This window comes from Nematostella vectensis, chromosome 1 (genome assembly GCF_932526225.1).
Source record: "Nematostella vectensis chromosome 1, jaNemVect1.1, whole genome shotgun sequence".
Taxonomy (NCBI): domain Eukaryota; kingdom Metazoa; phylum Cnidaria; class Anthozoa; order Actiniaria; family Edwardsiidae; genus Nematostella; species Nematostella vectensis.
This window is the reverse complement of record NC_064034.1, coordinates 19,782,437-19,799,897: the sequence shown is the minus strand read 5'-3', so window position 1 is coordinate 19,799,897 and position 17,461 is coordinate 19,782,437. Positions and strand designations below refer to the sequence as shown.

Genomic DNA, 17,461 nt, shown 5'->3' with positions numbered 1-17,461 from the left:
TTTGTGTTGGCAGGGGTCTGGCTTGTGTAGGGTGTGTTAGGTGTGTATATTTTAGGTGAGAGTGTAGGAAAGTGTGAGGGGGGGAGGAAGTGTATGTGTAGGTATGTGGGGCTTAGGTGGGTGTTGGTGTTGTGTTGGGGTTTTGAATAATCGTGGTGGGTTGTATGATGACGTGGTATGGGTGAAGTGGGCATGGGGCTGTTTGTGGGGTGAGGGATGAGGGGGTGCTTGTTGTGGGGTAGGTGGGTGGTTGGGTGCGGGTGATGTGGGTAGGGGGGTGCTTGGGTGGTAAGCTAGGTTTGAGGGGGGAAAGAAAGGGGGTTGTGACATGTATAGAGCTGGGTGGTAGTAGTGGGTAGGTATGTTGTGTGGTAAGGATAGAGTAAGATTTAATTTGTGAGAGGGATGTGGGTATGTATGTGTTTGTACTATGTGTAGGAGGGAAGGTGGTTGTAGGCGGGGTGGTTGTGTGTTTTTTGGGCGTGTGGTGTTGGGGGAGTGGGATAGTGTGGGGGTCTGTATGCCTAGGGGTGGTGGTAGTGGCATGTTGGGGTGTAGTTGAGGTGTGTAGGTGGGGTGAGGGGTGTGGGGTGCAGGGGAGGAGTGTGCTAGTGGTGTGAGGTGGCTGTGGGAGGGTGTTGGTAGTAGGGCGCGTTTAGTGGTAGATGTGGGGAGGAGGGCTGGGTGGTGAGGTGTGGTGGGAGTGGGTGCGGCGGGGGTGTGGGTGGTGGAGGGTTTGGGGGGGTGAGGTGTGTTAGTGTGGGAGTAGGTGGGGAGTGTGGCGGTGTGGTGGTGGGGGGGGGGGGGGTGTCGGGGCGTGGAGGTGTGGGAGGGGGTACGTCTTGGGATCACAGATTGTGATACAGCACTTTCCCCGTATGGTACATAACTTTTTGGTTTGGATCGGGTATTCGTACCAAGACGTAGGGGCCTAAAGTGGTGTGGTAGTGAGGTGGGTGTAATCGTATGGTATGGTGATGTTGGATGGTGATGGTGAGGGATGGCTAGTAAGGTAATGTGGAGTGGAGATGGTAGTAATGTAATTACGGTGGAAAGGTGGATAGGTTAGACTAGTAGGTGGTGGAGGGTGGTTGAAAGATAAAGTGGGACTTTAGAATAGGTTGTGGTAGTGTGTGGTGGGTAGGTGAAAAAGCAAAAAATAATAATAATAATATGGTGTGGTATGGAGATGACTAATGGCTGTGTTGGTGGGGGAAAATTGGTACGGTGTATAGGTAAGAGTGGTGGTGAGGGAGATGTGGAGTAGGTGTAGTTGTGGGAACTATTAGGTGTGGAATAGTATATCATGACCGTTACTATGACAATATGGAGTATGTGTATAATGCCTAAATGATGTAAAAAATGAACAGGGAATATGTCCAAAAGGTGTCGAAAAATACACCAAAAATAATAGAATAGTTTCTATTACAGCGAAAGTAATTGTAAAATAAATTGTAGCGCAGAAATATTATAAGAAATAATATAATGAGACTGAAGAAAACAAAGAAAACTAACTTTTATGGGTTAAGAATAGAACGGAAGTGACGTAGCACTAATGCATATACGGTAAGTTAATTATGCGACCAAATTTAGAACGGACTAACGCTTGTGACACAAGCCGGTGCGTTACCATGAAATAGATAAGTTAACGTGAATGATGCGAATTTGCACGGAAAATATGTGTATTGATGGAGTTACATGAAAGACAAAGGGTTCTAGCAGCGATGGCAAAAGGTTAGAGTGTAGAATGATGCCGCACGTGTTATAGGAACGGAGACAACTGCCTGTCTAAACCCGAGTGACCCCGTGCCCGACCCGATGAGTGAACTGTTAGTAAAGCAATTCACAAAGCAGAAACTAGCTTGGAGCTGTGTATAAGAACAAAATCATTCTCCAGAAAAGAATGCAAAACAGATCTAACAGATCTCCCCCACCCATAATGAGGCCGCACGTGTTATAGGAACGGAGATAATTGTTTGCTAAAACTCGAGTGGCCTCGTGCCTGATTTGATGAATAAATTGTAAGTGAAGCAATTAACAAAGCGGAAACCAGCTTAAAATTGTGTATCGGAACAAAATCATTCTACAGGAAAGAATGTAAATAAAAACTTAAATGATTGTAATAAACGGAGAAGTTATTGTGTAAGGTTATGTTCGGGTGGTTAAGATTATGGGTTATGAGACTACGGGTTAAGGTTGTTATGAGAGATGGGGTTGATAATAAAACGACATGAGAGTTATGAATGAAGGGTTTTTTTTGTTTAGTAGAGAAGGTGGTTAGTAAATATGGTATTATGTGGAGATTAAAACAGTTTAAATCGGAAGCTTGTTGCTAGTGTTGTGTAGCGGATGTGAAGAGGTGATGGCGGCTTAATAAAATCTGATAAAGGGGGATAATGTGAGTGTGAACAGAATGATAAGCAGGGATATTGTGAAAAGACTGTGTAGTGTTTATGGGAAAGTGTGTTGTGTGTAGGGTGGGAAAGTAATGTGTAGGATAAGAGAAAGAAAAGTGTTTGGATTGTAGGGAGGAAATGGTGAGCGGTAATGGGGAGGGTGAGGTATGTGTGGAGGTATGTATCTAATGAAGTGTGTAAATGGTATGACTGACAGGCGAAATTAAACAACAACAGAGACCGAATGAGTGTTGCGAAAACGCCGAGAAAAGATAAAAAATTATGTAGCGGTGAAAGGGTGTATTGCGGACAATGGAAATTGATGCTAGTAAAACGGCGAGAAGAAGATGAAGTAGGGGCGCGGGAGGCGACAAAGGGAGCGCGGTGAGAGTGGAGATGACGCTGAAACGTTAACAAGACAGGAAGGATAGTTTTCCCCAGATGAAGCGATAATCGGTGGTAAGAGATAAGGGGAAAAGGCAAAGGCACGAAGAAACCAACCGGCATGTATATGTAAAATGGACATAACAAAATAAACCAATAAGACAAAAGTGTGTAGGTCATTTCAAAGAGCTCTGCGAAATGTAGAACTAAAGGCATGTAACGCCAACCAAGACTTCTCTTCAGGGGGCGAGGTCTGTTGGTTGGTCATATACGAACCTGGAGATGAAAGCGGGGGGACTTAGGGGAAAGCTAGGGGAAAACCGGCGATGATGGTGGGAGTAAAAGGGGAAAAAACTAGGGAGATGATTCGTATATGAAGCGTGTTTCGAATGATAAGGCCCTCATCACCCGCCCCTACACGCTCGTTAGTAATGCCTGTAGTGAAGCGTGGTGCATGCGATGGCCAAACCTCTGTAGCGCCTGGCTCCGGCTGAGTGCATGGCTTGGTCTGAAAAGTAAAAGATAGCGCGCCGGGGAATGAGGTAAAGAGAAAAAAGTGGATAGAGGCTAAGATAGGAGGGGGAAGTGTGTAGTGGACAAAATGGTGCATGTGATGGTCCTGGCTAGCGGCTGTATGTGGTGGACTAAATGATAAATAAGTGTGGGACTTATGCATGTAGCAGGAAGGGAAGAGAATACGGGTGTCGTGATTTGGTGGGTAGTATATAGGATGTGTGGAAAGGAGGGTGTACATACCTGAGATGTGTATTGGCGGAGCTTAGATTGCGTGTCTTGTAGGTATTCCGTATGCAGCGAAGCGAGGGGTTATGAGGGGATTGCGCTCGTGGTTATACGAGTATTAGATGAAAATAGATATTGCTGTTTCCGTTTCCGGTTATTGTACATCCGGGTATTTATTAACTAGGTTGCGGTTTGGTTTACAAAATTGGCAAAATATGGCGGATGAATACAATGAATGGCTATGTTATTGTACGGGAATATTTTGGAAGTGTTCTGTGCTAGATAGGATGACGGGGTGGCATGCGCTGAGAGGATAGAGTGTTGGTGAGGAGCCAGGTGAGGATATTCAAGGCAGTAGCGTGTGTTACGTAGGAGTATCGTGGAAGTTTTCCTGCGGTCATTGTTGAGGCCGGATGTCTATATCTGGTGGCTTATTGTCGATGGACTGTATTTTTATAGACGGACTGTTTTTATTGGTATGGATATGCTGTGTGGTACAGGAGACTCGTAGAATTCCTTTTTGGTTTGGATCGGGTATTCGTACCAAGACGTATGGGCCTAAAGTGGTGTGGTAGTGAGGTTGGTGTGATCATATGGTATGGTGATGTTGGAGGGTGATGGTGAAGGATGGCTAGTAAGGTAATGTAGAGTGGAGGTGGTAGTAATGTAATTACGGTGAAAAGGTGGATAGGTTCGATTGTAGGTGGTGGAGGGTGGTGAAGAGATAAAGTGGGGGAATAGAATAGGTTGTGGTAGTGTGTGGTGGGTAGGTGAAGAAGCAAAAAAATAATAATGATAATATGGTGTGGTATGGAGATGGCTAATGGCTGTGTTGGTGGGGGAAAATTGGTACAGTGTATAGGTAAGAGTGGTGGTGAGGGAGATGTGGAGTAGATGAGGCTTATAATTTAGCGTGATGGGTCTGTGTGTGTTGAAATGGTAGTGGTGCGTAGGTCGGTTTAAAATTTGTGAGGTTATGGTGTAAATGTGGGTGATAATGTATCGTTATGATGTTAGGTGATCGTAAGGTGTTGTTTTTTTGGGTAAGTAGGGTGGGTCATAGGGTGTGGTCGTTTGTAGTTGGGTTTTGTGCTGTGGGGTAAATGTTTGTATGGTGGGGGGGGCTGTATGTAGGTGTTTGTAGGGGGGAGAAAATTGGTTGTGGGGTAGTGTCTGGTGTAGGGTGTGGCTGGCTGTTGTGTTGTGGGTTGGTTGGTATAGTCGTAGGATGCTATGGTGTGTATGTGGTAGGCTATGTGTGGAGGGGCAGATGTGTGTGTGTGGGAGCGGGGTTGGGCTGTATGTAGGATGTGGTGTTGGAGGGAGCGCTGGTTGTAGGACTAGTGGCTGCTGTAGGGTGTGGTTGGTTTAGTGTGTTGTAGGGTGAGTAGTGTTGTGGCCATGGGGGGGCGGACATCCCCGTGCGCGCATTGGAACTTTTATATTTGTTTAGTTTTTACTCGTCATTGTTAATCATGATGAAGGCAGAATTCCCGAAACATCGAAAAAACACAATCCAGTGATTCAAGTATATTTCATATATATATATAGATAGCTTCAGAGACAAAGGGATGGTAAGTTAGAAAACCTTTTCCAGTTATGTAAACTCTCAAATATAATTCTACTAAATTGTTTACATACAAGGGACTAACCATTTACTATCCTTACCACTTGTATGTGCATCATTTTTGCGGCCTGTTGACTTTCTTGACTTTCATATCTGAAATTTGGCTTTGTCTTTTAGCTAAGGATTGCTTTCTCGATTCTTTTAGAAATTCTAGCTAACTCGTGTTTTACTAACCCTTCAGATATTAAATGGTCGGTTCCCAAGATGGCCGTCAGACATTAAGACATACCCCTTGCCTTCTTCCTCGCAAAAGGAAATCGGGATTTGCCCGGGGGTCGCGGGCAAATCCCCATTTCCTTTTGCGAGGAAGAACCACTCTGAGCACTTGGACACCAAGCCTTTTATTGTCTTCTGCAGTGGCCGTCTGAGAGGGAAGCCTCATAGTTATTGGTCGCTTGCTGGTGGTAGAGCAGGCGTGGCATCGAGAACTTCTTCTCCTTTGACCTCTCCAGACTCTTCGCCTGGAGAATTTAAACGAGAAGAAGTACTCGTTATAAAGAGCATCTGACTCTAAGGTGTTTTTACGTGGCTAAATAAATCATTGTTATTATTTTTGCTATTATTTTTATTGTAATTGTTATCATATTATTAAAATGAATTATCGATGATAAGACATAGAGAATCTCTAATTCAAGAATTTTTCTTCCACGAGAAATCGAACTCGTAGGCGCCATTTTCAATTCTTCTTCTCATACAGAAATTCGTAGTTCTAACTCAAATCACGTCCCTTCAATACATTTGTGAGATTTTTCGAGATGAACAAAGAAAGCTTTTAAGTCGAGCGCGCGTTTGAAATCATTGAATGCCGAGGGTAAAATAAACGCTTGGACAAAAAAAGCCTACCTTTTTTTTTCGCGTTTCCGAGTAAATCAATCTCGAGCATATAAAAAGTACAATTAACCTTTCTTGCATTGTTTTACGTTCATTTCAATCAAATGAAGGAAGGAGCTAAGAAATTATTTCTTACCTCTGAAAAGTAGAATCAATTTTCTTGTTATTTGAGGTCCTCTGAACACAACTAGCCTAGTGGTTTGCTTTAATTACCAATTTCTCACGGGAGCTTTTTTTGGGACATATGCTCCCTAGCGTCTTTTCTTATTTCCTTTTGATGGTTAAAAACAATTCTAAAATTCAACCCTTTTTCTTAAAACGTCTTCAGCGGAAAGGGCAAATGTTGATATACGGACAATATTATGAGGTGCATCAGAACGCTGCTCATCTGCGCTGACATTGATTGACAGGGTCTCATTTCCGTCATATCGAAAGCACGAGAGCGAGCAGGGTCATCATCGTCACAGACCTCTGGTGGTGACACCATACAAAACAATTTCTCATCACGTGCTTTTATTATCATAGGTAATAGATCATAGATCACTTTTGATATGTTTACTTGATGAAATGATTGTGATAAAAATAAGAGAGAACACTGGGAATGTCTTAGATGAGAGAATTCAGCTGCTTTTATTTACAAAATTCAGTTTGAGTATGTTTTTAATTTATTAGATTTACAGAAGACAGAAGTAAAGTTAGTTATATGAAGGTACTGGAAAAAGAAAAACTACGATAGACAAATATAAAGCTCAACCGGGGCCCAATCTGTGGCTCGTCTTGCTTCGCCAAACGCAAGACACGCGCTCCCTTTGTGACCTGGCTGTACGTGTGGTAAAATGGTGGTTGTCTCCATAAGATACATCAAGGCGTTGGGTTCGCTGACAGAAGGAGATGAGGCACTTATGGCCAGCGGTTAAAGACCTTTTCTATCAGGTTCACTGGCATTATTTGCTAGATGATAAAACGCTCCCTGCGACAGAATAATGCGAAGCCCTCGTGATCAACGGGGATAACTACGTGCCGTACGATCAACAGAGGAACTCACAGCGACAGTACAAGACGGGGCGCTCAAGATCAACGGGGATGACTACGTGCCGTACGATCAATGTGAGCTCCTCGCACACCTTGTACTGTGGCAAGTGAGCACCCGCCTTATACTGCCACAGATAGCGTTTTCCCCCGAGCAAATAACACCTCCATGAATCCGATAGAGAGAGGAGATTATCACTGGTCATGGGCGCCTCACCTCAATCTGTCGCGGAGACCGCACCGCCTTGATGTGTCTAACGGGACAACCCACCATGTCACAGCACGAGTGGCGAAGTCACCAGTCGCTGCTTGATCTGCATATAGGGCAATAAGCCAGAAACACCGTGCGTTCTCTACTCAAATCAAGTTCTCCATAAAGACTTATAGCATATCATGACCACTACTCGTCGGTGTCCACGTCTTCCATCACGAGGTCGTATCCGAGTGTGATACTTGTCTTGTACCCGAGGGTACCCCAGTGAGTGTTGGCCTGAGGAGGGGTGGGCTGGAGGTGGCGGGAGTATATTCCCGTTTTGGGTGGAGAGGATTCAATTGGAGGAAGAACCGCGTAGTTTTCGCACCAAACCGCCCCTGGAGTTGCATCTGGTAGTGACTTCAGAAAAGGCTTGCTCACCTCAGGGTTGACCCTGTTCTTGGCAAGGCGAATACGAGCTCTCTTTAGCTTGTTTATCCGAGCCTGATATAAAAAGGTCAATACTTCATTCCGTTGTAGACTCGAATTTCAAGATAATTCGTCAATCAATAGTGAAGCTTCGTAATTGCCCTATATGTCTTCAGAGTGAAATAGCAACAATCATAAATGTACTGTTATATGGTGTACTCTTCAAGCGGAATCTGTCTCCCTGTACACCCATCGTACCCTTCATCCGGGACCTGTCACTTACCCTGTACACCTATTGTACCCTTCATCCGGGACCTGTCTCTTACCCTGTACACCTATTGTACCCTTCATCCGGGACCTGTCACTTACCCTGTATACCAATTGCACCCTTTATCCGGGACCTGTCTCTTACCCTGTACACCCATTGTACCCTTCATCCGGGACCCGTCACTTACACTGTGCACCCATTGTTTCCTTCATCCGGGACCTATCTCTTACCCTGTGCACCCATTGTTTCCTTCATCCGGGACCTGTCTCTTACCCTGTACACCCACTGTTCCCTTCATCCGGGACCTGTCACTTACCCTGTACACCCATTATACCCTTCATCCGGGACCTGCCACTTGCCCTGTACACCCATCGTACCCTTCATCCGGGACCTGTCACTTACCCTGTATACCTATTGTACCCTTCATCCGGGACCTGTCACTTTCCCTGTACACCCATTGTACCCTCCATCCGGGACCTGTCACTTGCCCTGTTCACCCATCGTACCCTTCATCCGGGACCTGTCACTTACCGTGTTCACCCATCGTACCCTTCATCCGGGACCTGTCACTTTCCCTGTACACCCATTGTACCCTCCATCCGGGACCTGTCACTTACCCTGTTCACCCATTGTACCCTTCATCCGGGACCTGTCACTTACCTTGTGACCATCATCGTCCTCCATGGTGTTTCGGTGGGGTGGGGGTCTAAGGGTTAACCCCGCTTTCTTCATTTCCTTCAGCTCTTTGGCTTTCTTGCGTTCTGTCTTGTGCCCCATAGAAGCCCCAGGCTCCTCCTCGCTTTGCATGGCGGTCATAGCCAGGTGCGACCCGGTGATGGATGTGGTCGCAATAGCGTCCTCGCTTGCTACAGGAACCGCTTTCTTGTTCGTGTAAAGATCACGGACATTGGGTAGGTCCGTCGTACGCTGGTTCACGAAAGCTTTTTTCTTAGTATCTCTGATGTCTGGGAGAGTTGACTTGGCGTCTGTGGCTGAGTAAGAGGAATATAATAGATATCTTCAGAGACAGACAGAGGGTAATAAGTTAGAAAACCTTTATTCGGTTTATTTTCAAGGGATCAACCATTTGAAAACCATAGCATTTTAATATATATTATTTTCGCGGGTTGTTGACTTTTTCTTCTAAAATGTCGCTTTGTCTTTTAGCTAAGAATGGCTTGTTCGATTCTTTTAGAAATTTTGTTTTATTCGAGTTTTATTGACCCGTCAGATACTAAATGGTCGGTTCCCAAGATAGCCGACAAACATCAAGACATACCCTTTGCCTTTGCAAAAGTAAATCGGGATTTGCCCGGGGTTCGCGGGAGCCCTGTGGTAGCCACTCCGCCGTTAACCACTCGGAGCACTTGGGCACCAAGCCTCCTATTGTCTTCTGCAGTGGCCGCCTGAGAGGGAAGCCCCATAGTTCTTTGGGCGCTTGCTGGTGGTATAGCAGGCGTGGCGTCGAGAACGTTTTCTATCTTAACCTCTCCAGGCGGAGGAAGTGTGCGAATCTGTATTCATAGTTAGTCAGTCCTCTGAAGTATCGTTCAGAATTTATTTTATGCTTGAATCAATACAACGCCATTTGTAACAACATATATCACGTGTATTTTTCCTCTGTGGGGCGTGCTGGCTCCATGATTTTGAAGACTCTTCAAGAAACTTACAGACATCATAGTTTTGACATTTTAAAATAATTGGATTATATTTAAATTCTAATGGTTTGATATTCTAGCGTTTCACAAGGATAATGTCCCTCCCCTGGGGATTGTTTTTTCAGCTCATCAGCTCACCTTCTCCATTTGGGGGCGATTCAACAGTCTTCCCTACTGCCATCTTTACGATTTGACCTTTTCAAGGCTTTCTCTGCCTCATTCGGTGAGTTAAACCCAAGGTTTACGAAAACGCGTCTTAGCATTTTTCTACTTTGTGCTCTGAATATCGCAAATCAAGGAATCGATTCCATTGTTAGAACGTGATTACCATTATGACGTCATGTGAATTCAGCGAAGCGCGCGGTCTGTTCACACCGAGTCTCGCGCGGTCCAAGGAACTTGTTATTATTTGCTTTTATAAACTTTTTATCACTATTTAGAAGCTCGTATTTTCCGCCGGAATAAAATAAGCGCTCCCTTCCCACTAACCGCCCCCTCTCCAATAAGTCCCGGGCGCTTATTCGAATCATTACGGTACTTCATTAATGAATCAACTGATGAATTGGTGGAAATTAACCCTCGTAAGAAGTAGAACTTGTTAGTTTGCTGAAAGACGTCAGCAAAGGAAAGGTTAAGCAATAAGCAAATATATACATTATTGATCGAGGTACCCTTGGGAGTGTACTTACTGGGGAACCCTTGTGAGTGTACTGGTTGGGGTACCCTTGGGAGTGTACTAACTGGGGTACCCTAGGGAGTGTACTAACTGGGGTACCCTTGGGAGTGTACTGGCTGGGGTACCCTTGGGAGTGTATAAACTGGGATACCCTGAGAGTGTACTAACAGGGGTACCCTAGGGAGTGTACTGTACTAACTGGGGTACCCTGAGAGTGTACTAACTGGGGTACCCTTGGGAGTGTACTAACTAGGGTACCCTTGGGAGTGTACTAACTGGGGTACCCTTGGGAGTGTACTAACTGGGGTACACTTGGGAGTGTACTAACTGGGGTACCCTTGGGAGTGTACTAACTGGGGTACCCTTGGGAGTGTACTAACTGGGGTACCCTTGGAAGTGTACTAACTGGGATACCCTGAGAGTGTACTAACTGGGGTACCCTTGGGAGTGTACTAACTGGGGTACCCTTGGGAGTGTACTAACTGGGGTACCCTTAGAAGTGTACTAACTGGGGTACCCTTGGAAGTGTACTAACTTGGGTACCCTTGGGAGTGTACTAACTGGGGTACCCTTGGGAGTGTACTAACTGGGGTACCCTAGGGAGTGTACTAACTGGGATACCCTGCGAGTGTACTAACTGGGGTACCCTTGGGAGTGTATAAACTGGGATATCCTGAGAGTGTACTAACTGGGATACCCTAGGGAGTGTACTGTACTAACTGGGGTACCCTGAGAGTGTACTAACTGGGGTACCCTTGGGAGTGTACTAACTGGGGTACACTTGGGAGTGTACTAACTGGGGTACCCTTGGGAGTGTACTAACTGGGGTACCCTTGGAAGTGTACTTACTGGAATACCCTGAGAGTGTACTAACTGGGGTACCCTTGGGAGTGTACTAACTGGGGTACCCTTGGGAGTTTACTAACTGGGGTACCCTTGGAAGTGTACTAACTGGGGTACCCTTGGAAGTGTACTAACTTGGGTACCCTTGGGAGTGTACTAACTGGGGTACCCTTGGGAGTGTACTAACTGGGGTACCCTAGGGAGTGTACTAACTGGGATACCCTGCGAGTGTACTAACTGAGGTACCCTTGGGAGTGTATAAACTGGGATATCCTGAGAGTGTACTAACTGGGATACCCTGAGAGTGTACTAACAGGGGTACCCTAGGGAGTGTACTGTACTAACTGGGGTACCCTGAGAGTGTACTAACTGGGGTACCCTTGGGAGTGTACTAACTAGGGTACCCTTGGGAGTGTACTAACTGGGGTACCCTTGGGAGTGTACTAACTGGGGTACACTTGGGAGTGTACTAACTAGGGTACCCTTGGGAGTGTACTAACTGGGGTACCCTTGGGAGTGTACTAACTGGGATACTCTGAGTGTACTAACTAGGGTACCCTTGGGAGTGTACTAACTGGGGTACCCTTGGGAGTGTACTAACTGGGGTACCTTTGGGAGTGTACTAACTGGGCTACCCTTGGGAGTGTACTAACTGGGGTACCCTTGGGATTGTCCTAACTGGGGTATCCTGAGAGTGTACTAACTGGGGTACCCTGAGAGTGTACTAACTGGGGTACCCTTGGGAGTGTACTAACTGGGGTACCCTTGGGAGTGTACTAACTGGGGTACCCTAGGGAGTGTACTAACTGGGGTACCCTTGGGAGTGTACTGACTAGGGTACCCTTGGGAGTGTACTAACTGGGGTACCCTTGGGAGTGTACTAACTGGGGTACCCTTGGGAGTGTACTAACTGGGGTACCCTTGGGAGTGTACTAACTGGGGTACCCTTGGGAGTGTACTAACTGGGGTACCCTTGGAATGGTACTAACTGGGGTACCCTTGGAAGTTTACTAACTGGGATACTCTGAGTGTACTAACTGGGGTACCCTTGGGAGTGTACTAACTGGGGTACCTTTGGGAGTGTACTAACTGGGCTACCCTTGGGAGTGTACTAACTGGGGTACCCTTGGGATTGTACTAACTGGGGTACCCTTGGGAGTGCACTAACTGGGATACCCTGAGAGTGTACTAACTGGGGTACCCTTGGGATATGAATTGGAATGCTTTAGGGTATGCTATAGTTTATTTTTTATATCCTGGTATAAAACAAAGTCTAAACAAATTTTTTTTTAAGCAAAATGCCTTATACTAGCATTTTTAAATAGAAAATCTAACTGAATTGAAACTATTCGAATATCAGTGAAACTTATGCTTAATTAAGAATTAATTCCGACTAAATCTGTTCATTTTTGTCATTTACCTATAAATTCTTGTTATTTGTACCCATTTATTTATAATTTTGATGTTTAACCATTACCTCTAAAAACAATTGCATTAGACCATAAAGGAATTATCAAACAATTTTACTGAAATTTCTTCTCAGAAACCCATTGTCTGGAAACCAGTCACTGGAACTTAAAGACTTTCACCCTATGGTTCTCCCTTTCTGATATGGCAATGCTGCCATCTTTCATCGCCGCAGCACTGCTAGGGAACCAGAATTGCTCCAAGCCCTCTCCAAAACCACCTTCAGTCTTCGTCTGCTTCTCTCCATCCATGCTGTAGACTTCAACTTCATGATTGTCGTGGTTAACAGCATAAGCCTGGCCATTATGAATCATCAAATGAGCAGGGGCAACATTAGACCCAAAACTAGACATGTAATTCCCATCTGCGTCAAAGATTTGGGTTCGGCTGGTTTGTCCATCCAATACATAGATCTTGCCATCGTCAACACAGAGGCTAGAGAAGCCCTTGAATTCCCCCTCTCCATCCCCATGCTTGCCAAATCTAGCTTTGAGTTTGCCATCCGGGTGATAGATACAGACACATGAAGCACCACTATCAGCAGCATATATCAAGCCACCGGCATCCACATATACACAGACGATATGATGAGGGGCATCAGAACTCTGCTCATCTGCGCTGACATTGATTGACAGGGTCTCATTTCCATCATAGTCAAAAGCATGGATGCGAGCAGAGTCAGCATCATCACAGACCACAATGTTGCCATTATTGTCCAGGCAGAAATCCGTCATCCCACCCACCTTGCCGTCCCCTCACATCAGTAGCACCTTCATGAACTTGCCTTTTGGGTTGAACAGCTGAAGTCGCTGGACTGTACCCTCCCCAGTGACATTTTCATCCATCACCAAAAAATTTAATTTCCTTGGTGATGGAGTATCACTAGTAAGTAGGCACCTGAAGTGTATCTAACTATATCATTCTATATTTGGAATGCTGTTTCATCAATTATTTGTTTCTTTGTAAGGGCAAAGCCGGTCAGAATGTACCTAGTGCTAGTGTAGTAGTGTACATGAATGGAACTTCTATAAAAGGGTTTTTTATTAGGGCAAGGTACTTACTTAATAAATCATATAAAGGTAATAACAAACTTGTGCTTTTTCAATAATTAATCTATAAAGAAAACAGTTTCATATCAAACCTAAAGCTAATAAGGAAAAGGGAAAATTTTAGGAAAGTGCTCAGTCAAGCTATTATTGCATTTTTGTCATGTATTCTGTCACATTTCTCCCTTTCAACTCCCCATTGACTTTCTGTTTATTTGTTTATTTATTCCGCTTTACCCTAAACATAACTCAATGAACATGGTTTGGTTTGAAATTAAAGAACTTTAAATAATTTAGTATTTTCCTCCATTGCATTCATTTTTGAGTAGCTAGTATGGGTGGATCCAGGGTTTCTAAAAACAACTGGCCAAAGGGTGGGTGCACTAATATGTATTAATTTCAACACATTCTTCTGAATAATCAGTTGCAGTACATGGAAACTACAGAATGGCATCTAAATCTTTGAAATGCTGTTACATCCTTAATATATTCTTTACAAGGTCAAAGATTGTTATTATGCTGTTTTGATAAAAAAAATATGCATAGTGGAACAAATAAGAATTGACCATTAGACTCTTGAAAAACATTGTCATCAACTAAGGCACCTTGAACTTTGACAGCCTTTTTTTACACCAGGATTAGTACTTTCATACTGCTTATTTAATATTATTGAATAAGTGCTTGCTTGATCCATTTGGAGGGGCCAATACAATTCATAATAACATGGCAGTAAAAATTGCTTTTTTAATCTAATTAAAAAACATTCTTTCAATGCTGGCTCCGCTCTTAGGCAGTGCCTAAATCTATATATTAATATGCTTTGACGAAGTGCATCATGGGAAGGGTGTCAAATCCCTCCTAATGTAGGACTGCCCATGCTTTGAACGCACGCGCGGACATCCCCGTGCGCGCGCACTGGGACTTTTATATTTGTTTAGTTTTTACTCGTCATAATTTACCGTTAATCCTGATGAAGGCAACATCCCCGAAACGTCGAGAAAACACAATCCCGTGACTCAAGTAAATTTCATATATATATAGATAGATAGCTTCAGAGACGTAGGGTTGTTAAGTTAGAAAACCTTTTCCAGTTATGTAAACTCTCAACTATAATTCTACTAAATTGTTTACATACAAGGGACTGACTATTTACTATCCTTACCACATGAATATGCATCTTTTTCGCGGCCTGTTGACTTTCTAAACTGAAATTTGGCTTTGTCTTTTAGCTAAGGATTGCTTTCTCGATTCTTTTAGAAATTCTAACTCGTGTTTTACTTACCCTTCAGATATTAAATGGTCGGCTCCCAAGATGGTTGTCAGACATCAAGACATACCCTTTGCCTTCTTCTTCGCAAAAGAAAATCGGGATTTGCCCGGGGGTCGCGGGCAAATCCCCATTTCCTTTTGCGAGGAAGAACCACTCTGAGCACTTGGGCACCAAGCCTCCTATTGTCTTCTGCAGTGGCTGCCTGAGAGGGAAGCCTCATAGTTATTGGTCGCTTGCTGGTGGTAGAGCAGGCGTGGCATCGAGAACTTCTTCTCCTTTGACCTCTCCAGACTCTTCGCCTGGATAATTCAAACGAGAACAAGTACTCGTTATAAAGAGCATCTGACTCTAAGGTGTTTTTACGTGGCTAAATAAATCATTATTATTTTTGTTATTTTTATTGTAATTGTTATCATATTATTAAATAAATTATCGATGATAAGACATAGAGAATCTCTAATTCAAGCAGTTTTCTTCCACGAGAGATCGAAATCGTAGGCGCCATTTTCAATTATCCTACAGAAAGCCAAAAGGTATTTATTTCTAGCAGCGGACAGCACATTTTTCATTCAGAATTTCGTAGTTCTAACACAAATCACGTCCCTTCAATACATTTGTGAGAATTTTTTAGATGAAAAAAGAAAGCTTTTAAGACGAGCGCGAGTTTGAAATCATTGAATGCCGAGGGTAAAATAAACGCTAAGACAAAAAAAAAACATAGGTTTTTTTGTGTTCCCGAGAAAATCATTCTTGAGCAAATTAAAAATACAGTTAACCTTTCTTGCACTGTTTTACGTTCATTTTTATCAAATGAAGGGAGGAGCTAAGAAATCATTTCTTACCTCTGAAAAGTAGAATCTTCACCGAACATGATTTCGCAGACACCATTCAAAATATCCCTCTGATAAGAACCTTTTACCGATTTTTAATATCCAACCGTTGAAGCTAACAACTATTTTTTGTGACACCATATAGAATATATTTGAATCACGTGTACGTTTCACTCTGTGGAACGCATTGTTTCCAGTGATTAGAAGACTCTACTCAGACATGGACTCAGATTGGTATTTTTATTTGGTTTGATATTTTAATGGTTTGATATTCTTGATATTCTAGCGCTGCAAACGGATCGCGCCCATGTAACGCCATCGCTTGGATTTGAGTTTTTCACCACTTCTTCTGAGTCACTGGCCAAGTTTGGACAAAACCCTAACCCTAGACGTCCATAAAACAAAGAAGACGACAGTCTTTGATTACAACCAAGTTGTACCATTATCAGGACTAGCTAGGACTGTTGTTGGTATATGTTGTCCTACTACACCAAAAGGGGTTATTTACCGGGCGGGAGGTCCGTATCGTGAAAAACCGTGATCGAGGTGTTGAAAATACTGACCGAGGCCGAAGGCCGACATTTGTGCAGTCGGAACCCAAAGTGAAGTGAAAGAAGCCACCAAACTGTGCGATGAAGAGATTCCGGTGTTCTCAAACAAGAGATCTTCCTCCGCTTCGGTTATCGGGCGAGCCGCTTGTGAACGTTGACAGATTTTATTACGCATTTAAAATCGAACATATTTGGTAATTCAATAATTTTGATAAATTCAAACCCATTTAAAACCTTGCTAATGGCTGGTTAATGTTTTTAAATGGGATACCTGTGCCATGGTTATAACTGGTATCACATGTGTGCCAGGAATCTAAAGGAAAACATGCACAAAATCAACAAAAATAATTCATGACGGGCACATATGTTAGAATGTAGTTTGAGTATGTCGGTCAGTCAGTCAATCGATCGGTGGGTCGCAAATGAAATGATTTGATTCACAAACGTCAAAGATACTCCTGTTTTTATTATAGAGCCTCGTTTCCATGCTGGAGGAGAAATGTCATTTCTTAAAAAAAAAACATTAAACGGCACGTGACAGGTTGCATACTTGGCAACATCACTTTTATTGTTATATGAGGTCCTCTGAACACAACTAGCCTAGTGGTTTGCTTTAATCACCAATTTCTCACGGGAGCTTTTTTGGGACATATGCTCCCTAGCGTCTTTTCTTTTTATTTCCTCTCCCCTACGCAACTCGATGCCCTACTATCTATCTCCCCCCAACCTCATAATACACTACAGTTCCCCCCGAGCTGCCCGATCCCCTCCACCACACCGCCACACTCCCCACCTTTTCCCACACCTAGCCACACTAACACACCTCACCCCCCAAACCCTCTACTACCCACACCCCCACCGCACCACACTGCACTCCCTCCCACTACAACTCACCGCCCAGCCCTCCTCCACACACCTACCACTAAACGCGCCCTACTACCCATACCCACCTCATACCACTAGCACACTCCACCCCCTTTACCCCACACCCCTTACCCCACCTACACACCTCAACTACACCCCAACATGCCACTACCACCACCCCTAGGCATACAGACCCCCACACCATCCCACTCCCCCAACACCACACGCCCAAAACACACACAACCACCCCACCTACAACCACCTTCCCTCCTACACATAGTACATACACATAAATACCCACATCCCTCTCACAAATTAAATCTTATTCTATCCTTACCACACAACATACCTACCCACT

At 44.1% G+C, this 17,461-nt stretch overlaps 2 protein-coding genes and 1 long non-coding RNA gene across 4 annotated transcripts; all 3 read right to left on the bottom strand.

The window, feature by feature from the left end:
• Positions 1-2,885: 2,885 nt before the first annotated feature.
• On the bottom strand, positions 2,886-3,999 carry LOC125561804. Its single transcript, XR_007307501.1, has 2 exons — positions 3,537-3,999; positions 2,886-3,288 (listed from the first exon to the last, which is right to left on the bottom strand). It is a non-coding gene; the product is annotated as an uncharacterized LOC125561804 (long non-coding RNA).
• Positions 4,000-7,365: 3,366 nt separating this feature from the next.
• Positions 7,366-9,936, bottom strand: LOC125561800. Of its 2 annotated transcripts, XM_048726237.1 has the most exons (4): positions 9,695-9,936; positions 9,178-9,412; positions 8,559-8,890; positions 7,366-7,705 (listed from the first exon to the last, which is right to left on the bottom strand). In XM_048726237.1, exons 1-4 carry the CDS (start codon positions 9,701-9,703, stop codon positions 7,409-7,411), a joined length of 873 nt encoding a protein of 290 aa, XP_048582194.1. In that variant the 5' UTR covers positions 9,704-9,936; the 3' UTR covers positions 7,366-7,408. The 2 variants fall into 2 exon arrangements, with proteins under 2 accessions (XP_048582194.1, XP_048582198.1); XM_048726241.1 differs by lacking the exon at positions 9,178-9,412.
• A 2,363-nt stretch (positions 9,937-12,299) lies between these two features.
• Positions 12,300-15,729, bottom strand: LOC5507672 (tripartite motif-containing protein 2). The gene is given in 3 exon segments (XM_001628241.3): positions 12,300-13,424; positions 14,926-15,060; positions 15,701-15,729. Coding segments are annotated over 3 exon segments (948 nt in total). The 3' UTR covers positions 12,300-12,640.
• Between the last annotated feature and the right edge of the window lie 1,732 nt (positions 15,730-17,461).

Coding starts and splice junctions, on each gene's coding strand:
- LOC125561800 (XM_048726237.1), bottom strand. Junction 8,891..9,177: donor TACTTTTGCAAAGGCAAAGG/GTATGTCTTGAT, acceptor CCTCTTACTCAG/CCACAGACGCCAAGTCAACT. Junction 7,706..8,558: donor AGGACGATGATGGTCACAAG/GTAAGTGACAGG, acceptor TTTTTATATCAG/GCTCGGATAAACAAGCTAAA.